The 9,698-nt window shown below is 34.9% G+C and overlaps 1 protein-coding gene across 2 annotated transcripts in view; it reads left to right on the top strand.

The window, feature by feature from the left end:
• The first annotated feature begins 391 nt into the window (after positions 1-391).
• The window catches only part of LOC123310592, an 82,386-nt gene continuing 73,079 nt past the window's right edge, over positions 392-9,698 (top strand). Inside the window, exons 1-3 of one of the 2 annotated variants that reach the window (XM_044894141.1) lie at positions 392-562; positions 601-1,499; positions 1,590-1,880. In XM_044894141.1, coding sequence (XP_044750076.1) covers positions 734-1,499; positions 1,590-1,880 — 1,057 coding nt within the window. In that variant the 5' untranslated portion in view covers positions 392-562; positions 601-733. The remainder of the gene's footprint in view (positions 563-600; positions 1,500-1,589; positions 1,881-9,698) is intronic. The other variant, XM_044894142.1, reaches the window with a different exon arrangement.

The following is a 9,698-nucleotide window of genomic DNA, read 5'->3' as shown; positions in this document are numbered from 1 at the left end:
CAAGGGGTGCAAGTAAAGTTTTTTACGGATTATGAATCCTGAATAGTTGACCATCATCTGAGTGAAAATCTCATCTTGAAACTGATAAAAACATAGAAGTTATATAGATTAAACTTCGCGCCTAGACGATTTCAGTTCAATTGATCGAAAAAATATATCGAACAAATTCATTTTTCCAACGAATTGTTCGAATTATCAAATTTATATATGCCAAACATCAAATATTTATATTATTTCCACTACTAATCTCATTTCGTAATGCAGAAGCGATTTTTCGGCGAAAATAATAGTAGGGGTACGCCACTGGCGGCCGTCGCCGCTTCGGGTATCTTCGGGATTCTGTCAGCTAGAAATTGTCAGCCAACTTCACACCGCTCCATAGACAACCTGACAGAACAATCATATGACGTATGACAACGTAATTTTTATTTACTTTCTTGCCTACTTTCTACGACAAAATACACTGGAAGCTTGATCCAAAATTTGCTTCAAATTGTTACCTATCATCTTTGCAGATCTGCATTAGGATAAATGTATTTTTATCAGTAACTATTTAATTGAGGTAAGTTGCTTACCTTACTTACACTTTTATTATATTAGGGATTTTTAATACGTTCGGTTGGTGAAAGGTGGATGTATTTGACAATTAACAAGAGGTGATAAAGTATAAACATTGGGGGAATTAAAAATTTTACAGCATTTATGTTGCACTCGTCGCAAATTGTAGAATGCCATGTCGTTAACAAATACTAGTTCAACTGTAACAGATGAGGAAGTTTCCAGAAGTAATTTGATAGAGAAAATTTTGTTTCATGGTCACAGACTGAGAAATGCAATAGCTCAGTCAATTTTAGATCATGACCCTTTTAATACAGAAATATTTGATGCTTTCCATGCAAGTAGCCTAGTCACATCTAGATTACGAAAAAGAATTCCCTCTCAATATAATAGTTCAAACAATGGACTCCTAGATATTGAGAAAAAGAAGATGAAACCCTTTTTGAAAGGTGATTCCATGAATCAACAAGATCAAGTTGAAGCTTTGGAAACATTGAAGTTCATGTCCAGTGAAGATATATATAAAACTACCAATGAAGCATATAAATGCACCTGTTCAACATGCCTAAAATATGATGAACATGATCTGAACAGATTCCAGAATAATTTGAATAGTAAGGAGCCAGAAAAAACTAAACAATCAAAAATAATTCCATACAAACAGAGAGAGGTTGAAGTTTCAAAATATTTTAAATACATAGATTGTTTACAAATTTCAATACATGATATAATATTGAACGAAAATGGAAATAAAAAAATGAATTCATATTTGACAGCTGATAAAAAAAGGTTACATCGGGAAAGTCAGACAGTTTTTGTAGATTACGAGTTACCTTTCATTTTATCTATATCAACAGCTTCCCAGAAAATTAGAAAATCAGTAACTAATATAAATAATAACAATGTTGTACGTATGTGTGCCCGGAGAATTTCTAATAAAGGTGAATACTTGAAAATACCTATTTTATGTCATGGAGACAAGATTCCAAAATGTTGAGGTTCTGAAAACTAATTTTGAAATATTGTTTCAGCGGTGCATTTCAAACATACCTCTGTGCATAATATCAGAAATGTGGAACATATAAGTTTAGAAGGCATCAAATTGAAGTTTCAGATAACATGTAGATCAATGAAACAAAAAAATTCCACACCACTAGGATATGCACAGTTTGATTTTGCAAATTTTGAATCATCTCCTACCTTAACCTGTACAGAAGAATTACCCATCAATTTTGACGATACTGTGCCTATTATACTTGGGAATTTACATGTCACTTTGCAGATGGGATATGGTAGACTTTATTTTGGAAATGAATTCATAGGTAACATACTCTGAAAAAATATTCTATATGTTGATACTTCTGATTGGCAATTGGCGAATGCATTTCTACCGATAGATCCATCTCTAACTTATATCAAATATAGTCATTTTGAAAATATGTCCAACTTGGAAATCTTTTTGAAGTCGGAATGAAAGTATAATGGTTCTCCCTAATTGATGTTAAAGTTGAAATTATATTATGTACAAGCTGTACCTGCCCGCTTCGCAGAACCAATTTTTTAAACTCTTCTTTCAACACACAAATTAAATGTTTTCGAGTAATTTGAGTTTGAAGATAGGTATGTTCTTCTTCCGAGAATACAACTACATCAATTTGAACAAAAAATCATGAATAGTACCTAGGTCGAAAGTGTGATTGACCTCACTGATGTTATACCTGTAAAAACGAAGATATCTACCTTTACAGTTCAATTTCTCGTAAAAGATTTAGTTTTTGTTGATATATCAACAGTGAAAGAGTATGATTTTGATACGTAATGTCTAAAAAAAACTGAGAACAAAACAGAAAAGAGTTAATTATCAAGAACTACCCCTTGCGTTTCCGCATAATGAGTCATAATGAAAACCATCCTCTTCAAATAATACCCAATATTGGAATCTTTTATTTCGGGTATGTAAGAAATGTAAGAAAAACCGATTATCGTTGCATTCCCATTTCATGATGCTGACAGGATTGTAGTACCTATAATGACCCGTTTCGACATGAGCTTATCACATAAAGAGATTTTATTTTTTGGTGTTTTATCATCCCTAACAATATTATCTGGGATTTCAGATTTTGAATGATTGATATAGTACAGTGAACTTGCAGCATAGCATACAGTGAACTTAGCATAGAACTATGTACTAAGAATATAGTATATTGTTGATTAAAAATATTGCTTGCTATTCCCGATACGCCTTGTCTTTTTGTTGATTTTGAATGATTAATATAGTATCGTGAAATTTTGCATAGAACCATGTACTAAGAAAATAGTATATTGAACATTATATTCACAGACGTCGAATAACCAATGTATATAAGGCCATTTTTCTTCTTCGATCGAAAAATATGGTAATCGGAAGGAGTAATATCTGAGTTGTCCGGCTGTTGAAGTAGGACTTCCTATTTGAGTGTTTCTGAGTATATTTCAACTTGAGCGGCATCCTGTGGTCAAGCATTATCATGCTGCAAAATATATTTGTCTTGTTTGTCGGCGTATTGCTGTCCTTTTTTTCGGGTTGAGCCCTAGGCCTCTCGATCACGAAATATGGATATAGCGAATTTAACGTTAGTAAGGAAAACTCTTTTATCTTTGACTATGCATCTTTTCATTGTGTGCCAATAATGGACATAATGGGTCTTATATACATCGCCCTTCCGGCGTTCATCCGAACTCCGAAGCGGCACCTTCATCTAATTTTTCCTAAAAATTTTCAATAATTCAATCATATTTCGTGCAATATTCGTTTCAAGAATATGCTGTAAAGGGCATTTTTCGTCTGGAATGAATGCCGAAGATTAACGAACCATTTATTTGTATATCAATCCATTTTGTTATACCATATTTTGAATCGAATTGACAATTCGCGAATTCAATTACCGTTCAGGGCGCTGCGAAATGTAAACAAACTTTGACGTTTGTCAATACTCTTTTCGAGATTTGTACGACCTAACAGAGTTTTTCTAGTGAATCAAGATATTTATCGGAAGTGAATTGATTGATTTAGTTTCGTAAAGAAAGATCAACATTCTTTGGAAATACTTCATTTGAAAGGGATGAATTGTGGAATAATGTCGTGCAATGAAATTGGTGATCCACTGTACCTAGACACAAATTCCTATTATTTCACAGATTCTTTCTTGAAGTAAACCTAGGTAATAATGTTGAGGTAGCATATACTGAGCTTGTGAAGGAGGTAGAAACTAAACATTTTGATAAGTAGAGCGTTTATGTGGAAGTTTTAAAGTTTCTATTTAAAATATTTCAATTCCATGTTATGATATAGGTATTCCTCATACTGAAATCTCAAGAGACATAAATATGATTAAGCTCATGGATCAAGTTCTACAGATGAGAAAAAGTATTCATTTGGAAGTATGAAAATTATGAAATTGTATTTCTAAATCGTCAATTGGATTTAGCAGAAAACTCTCGCAAAGAAAAATCGTTTAACCTAACTCCTGCCAGTTGAAAGCACTGGTATAAATACCTTTTCCAATATTTTTTCGGAATCAATATTTCTTTTCAGAAACCCAGACAATAATCCCAATATAACTTCTCCAAATAATAATTATAATACTTTGTTGGACAACGTGAGATAAGAGAAGACATAAGAAACAACACTTGTTTTGACTTTGCAGTACTGACAAAGTAGTTTCGGAATTCAGTCGGCAGAGGGCGTCTAGATTTTTGGATTCACCAATGCTGAAACTGATCCTCTGGTGTTAGTTATGGCATCCTGGACTTTTTCATAGATTTTTTCGAGCTTTACATAATGTGGTTGATCATTTTTCTGTTACTTTCATACATTTTGTAGTTTACTCAGAAAAGAGGGGAATCATTCCAACATTTTCTATTGAGAAATACGCCTCTAAAAGTCCAATGAAAAACGAACTGTGCGATCCATAGACGAATCTCGTCATAGACAACACTCGTTTCGGACTCTCGTACAGAAATGAAATATTCCAATGTCCTGTGCCCTATATTCATTGTTTCCCTGAAATAAAAAAGAAATGTAACAGTAATGTAACAGATTTCAACAGTATTTCGAAAACATAAGGATCTGTGCTAGTGACATTGACCTGTCGTTGTAGTTTGACCTTAAAAATATTTATTTTTCTGAGAGAAATTACTCATAAGCATAGATTAACTGTTTATTTAGTCTATGCTCATAAGTATCTGGTTTTTAAATCCGGGTAATCATGAAAACAGTAATACATGTGAGTTTTTATAGAATACATAGTACTCCGCTCTAAACATACACTACTGCATAACACTGGATTATGTGAGTTATCTATAGGTGGAAGTGGATATCACAAGGTGGAAGTGGATATCTTCGAAAAATGTTTCAAATTAATTTCATAATAAAGTTCAGTACACACCAAATTCTTCGCAGAATCTTGACAAAGAAGTTAGATCAAAAAAGAAGTTACCTATATGGAATAGGAAGAATGTGCTTATGTTTTCAAATAATATGAAGATTGAAAGATGAGAGTAGAACAAAGTGGTATATTTTTTCTTGAATAGAATCCTTTACTCCATTCACTTTTATTTCAGCACTCGGTGGGCCATGGAAATTTATTATTATTATTATTATTAATGCAGTAAGAGCTGAGGCTTAGCCTTTGTAGCTCAGAATACAAATATAAATGTGTACAGAAAAAAAAATACAGGCAGTACAGTGAATATCATAAACTATATGAAGAAACACAAACAGGTAAACACGGAAAAAAGCACCACAGAAGAAGAGTCAGCAAAAACACAAACATGTTAGGTGTTGGTTGGAAGAGACCGATATACATCATATCCGTTTTTGAAACTGTTCACGCTTGTCGCACCCACAACATCAGCTGGCAGTCTGTTCCAGGCCGTGAAGATTCTATTAGAAAAAAAAGTTTGCCTTTGGGTAGTCTTAAATTTTTCTTTCATCAATTTGAACATGTGCCCTCGTAAGTTGTTAGTGTTACGGGTAAATAAGGATGTTAGATCGACTCCCATCACATGGTTCATAACTCTATAGGCGAATATAAGATCACCTCAAGTCGACGCTCCTCAAAAGCGGTCAAACCAAAGACACGCAATCTTTCCTCGTAGCTAGGTCGATTGCGACCATAGCAAATACGCGTTGCCCACCGCTGCACTGCCTCCAACTGATCCACGTCTGCCCGTAGGTTAGGACACCAGGCTGGGCCAGCAAATTCAAGAATCGGACTTATGTAGGTTTTGTATATATTACAGCAGACAGTAGGGGAACAGCCACGAAAACATTTTGACATCGCGAAAACGAGGCTTCTAGCCTTCAAAGTGATCTTCGCTACATGTTGGGACCAGCTCAAATCGGACGTTAGCGGTACGCCGCTGGCAACGGATACATACAGATGTTAAACTGATCGGACGATAGTTATCAGGAGATAGTTTATCGCCCTTTTTGAAGATAGGCGTTACTGATGCTTGCAACCATTGAGACGGCAATCTATGAGAGCGGAAAGACTCCGTGAAAATCATCGCCAGCGGAACACACAAGGAGGTAGCACGCCTCCTCAGAACCGCCGCGCTTATGCCATCCATACCAGGAGATGAGTCAACCCTCAGGACACGAAGCTGCGCCAACACAGCCTCGGGAGTGAACTGGACCGAACTCAAGCAATCACTACAACGGTCACATCCAATAGCAGGCATTGGACCATCCGGCTCAGCCGTGAAGGAGGCAGCGAATGATTCGGCAAATACCTCAGCTGATCCCCCACATCCCTCGACGGTTACACCATCCCTAGATCTCACAAGCGGCACAGATGACTTGGTCTTGAAAAAGGAGCGGACGTATTTAAAGAAATTCTTTCTATTCTTGGAGGACACCAATCTTCCTTCATACTCCCTCTTAGCATCATCGATCTTGTCCGACAACCGATTCGCGTATCTACGGTGATCATCGTAGTTATCGGGTCTCCTGTACCTCCGCCATAATCTACGCTTATGCTTGATCATTTCACGGATACTCCTGTTAATCCATGGACAAGATGAATTATCGTGGACAAGCTTTGATCTAGTATTGTCTTTGAGCGCCGACTGTACAACGTGAGCGAAGTCATTCCACATCGCCAAAACATCCATTTGACACATTTTACTCTGTATAGTAGGAAATTGTGGGGTTATGACGCTTTTCAAAACAGTTTTGGGTTTTAAATCAGCGCTATGTTGTCCGTTCTACGTAAAAGACTCAGTAATTACGTATTTCATCACAATGTCGAATCGTTTCGGAAAATATGAATTCAAAAATATGTGACGAACATAATTGAAGTTCATACAAACTGATTGAAGACATACCAAATTTAATTATTATTTCCATGAAAAATACAAGAGATCAGTTTTTAAATCTATTTATTTTTGCTGTGGAAGCAAATTGACTCAAGCACTAGCTTGAGGAGAGTTAATGTTGGATATCTTCTTTGGCTTTAGCCAAAGAACATATTCAAACTTTAGTTTGAATATGCTACATCAGTTGCAGATTTCAAAAATATCAACCCGAAGATGAAATGCATATGATGCAGTGGTTGGGAATGGGTATCTCTCGAAGGAATTAACAGATAATTACAAGAATGTTAAATTCTTCAACTAAAATCATCTGGCATCAATGGAAGTAAAAGGAATTGAAGGAAGTTTCAAGTCAAGAGAAACTTCACTTTCGAACAAAAATTTCACATGAATAAACAATTAACAGGAAAACTGGCTTGTATTTATGGCTGTTTATATTAATAACTATGTATTTATTGGTACCTTAAGACATTTACAATAGGACACGTCAAATGAAAAATAAAAAAATCAATTTTCGGGAACTTATTCTACGATTCATCGAAATTCCTATAGTAACTTTTTACATTAATTCACCCAAACCTAAAATTCTCAAATGCCACCACTTTTTTGGGTCTCCGAACAGAAGGAAATTTTTAGTCATCTTCTTCATTCATAATCTTCCTGATTGCGGAAATATTCAGCTAAAATATATATCGTTTAGATTCAGATGAAACATTATATAAATTCACTTACATTGAATATGGTCGCAACCGTTTGACGTTTTGTGGATTTCAGAATATCAGGGTAACTATTTGAATGAGCGAACCTGTATTCAAAATAGCACTTCCTGAAACCCTGCATGTCTTCTCTTTTTTTCAATCACTTTCGGCATTTTCGTAATAAAAATTGAAATGAGTTGTGGCAACGGCGTTATGACATTAACGACATTTCATGAGTGCCAACCTTACTCCGTTCTAGTTACAAAAACTTGAGAAAATTATTTCATGGCCAACCAAGTGCTAAAATAAATGTGAATGGAGTATACATTGCGAAACATAGCATATTTCAACAACAGTTGAAGTGTTTTTATGTGAAGTGTTATATCGATTGGGGTACCCAACTTTCAGTACTCAATAAGAAATTCTAATTTCTATATATTTGTCCGAAATAAAATAATTCCATACTAGTTTTTTTTAATTAATACTCATAAAGGCAGAAACATAAATCCAAATGGTATATTTCCTTTGAGTTGATAATCATACAAATCATTCTATATCGTGTCACCGAACATCCTCCTCGAGATATAAAGAATCACTGAATTCCAAAATGACTGCATTTTTTCATAAACTTCCATTGTATATGTTCAAAATTTTTCACACAATTCAACACTTCTTCATTTCAACTGTTTTATGGTATTTGAGCGATTCCTACACAAATTTTTCCTTCGCTAGAAATTGGTGAAGCGGTTTTTAGTTCAATCTAACTTCCCAAATAAATACTCCAAATAAATACACAAATCCCAAACCAACCCCTCAAAATTTGATGATTGGGATTTCGAAGAGCAATATTTTCCACAAATTCACTACTAACACTTACCCATTCCTCAAAAAAAATTCTTTTTTCATATCGTAGATATGTCAAAATCCGATGTCACTTTATAAGGGATTCGATAGGGGATCGACTTACCCTAGCATTTAAGAGTTCCCTAAACGTTGATGAAACCGAAATTATAACTATAGTCCATTCAAGAATGATCGACATCTCGGGTGGCTATGGAAAATCGAATTTAAATTGGTAATAGCCTATAAGTTGAGATTTTGTGTTTCGGAATTCAGGTTGGTATTGTGAATAAACATTGATCTATAGACCTATTATATGTTAATCTATGCACTTACCGACGGTTATTTGAATTTTGTACAGCTGTTTATGCTCTTAATTTAATCGGAAAAATTGAAAACATAGTTCTGTCAATTTTGAATGCTGATTAATATGCTGAAAATTTGAATATCTCTTATTTTCATATACTTTCCTAGGTTATATTGATATATTCCAGCTCTGTGATTGAAAGTACAGAAATTTTTAGAAATATTTTGTGACCAGATATTAAGCTGCGCCTGGACTTTCAAGACCTACTGGGATGTCAATCATTCTTGAATGGACTATATGTGTCACTTACGAGGATGTATTGACATCTAGTTAGACCAGTTTCATGCATAAAAAAAATATTGCGTTACCATAGCAACGAACAATAACTCATTAGAAGTGTCAGTGCGAAGTTTGAGGTCAAAAAAGTAAACCAGAGTTACGCAATAAATTAAAAGAAAGATGTCCACCGAAATTGTGAAAATCTAAAAATTGGAGTATCGAGCTATCTTCAAGTACCTGTATTTAAAATGGTTAAGAGGTAAGCAGATTTACGAATATATGCTTAATACCCTTATTGATCAATGTTCTTTGTATGCGACCGTGAAAAATTAGACTGCAAGGTTCAAAAGAGATAAACTTTCCATTGATGATGACCGATCGGGAAGGCCAGTTTCTGTGTCAGTCCCCGAAAATATCGATGCAGTTCATGACATGATTTTATCAGACCTTCGAATTGGGCTACAATGGATATCTGAAGAACTAAATATTTCATACGAACGCGTTCATCATATAGTTCACATTGCTGCAAAATGGATCCCTAAATGTTTGAATGTTGACCAAAAGCGTGCAAGGGTAGAAGCATCGCGTTCGATCTGTGCTCGATTTGAAAACGATGTAGACTTCTTGAACCGAATTGTTACTATGGATGAGACTTGAGT

This window comes from Coccinella septempunctata, chromosome 3, assembly GCF_907165205.1.
Source record: "Coccinella septempunctata chromosome 3, icCocSept1.1, whole genome shotgun sequence".
Classification (NCBI taxonomy): domain Eukaryota; kingdom Metazoa; phylum Arthropoda; class Insecta; order Coleoptera; family Coccinellidae; genus Coccinella; species Coccinella septempunctata.
Note: the sequence above shows the minus strand (reverse complement) of the source record. Positions and strands in the feature narration are given on the sequence as shown.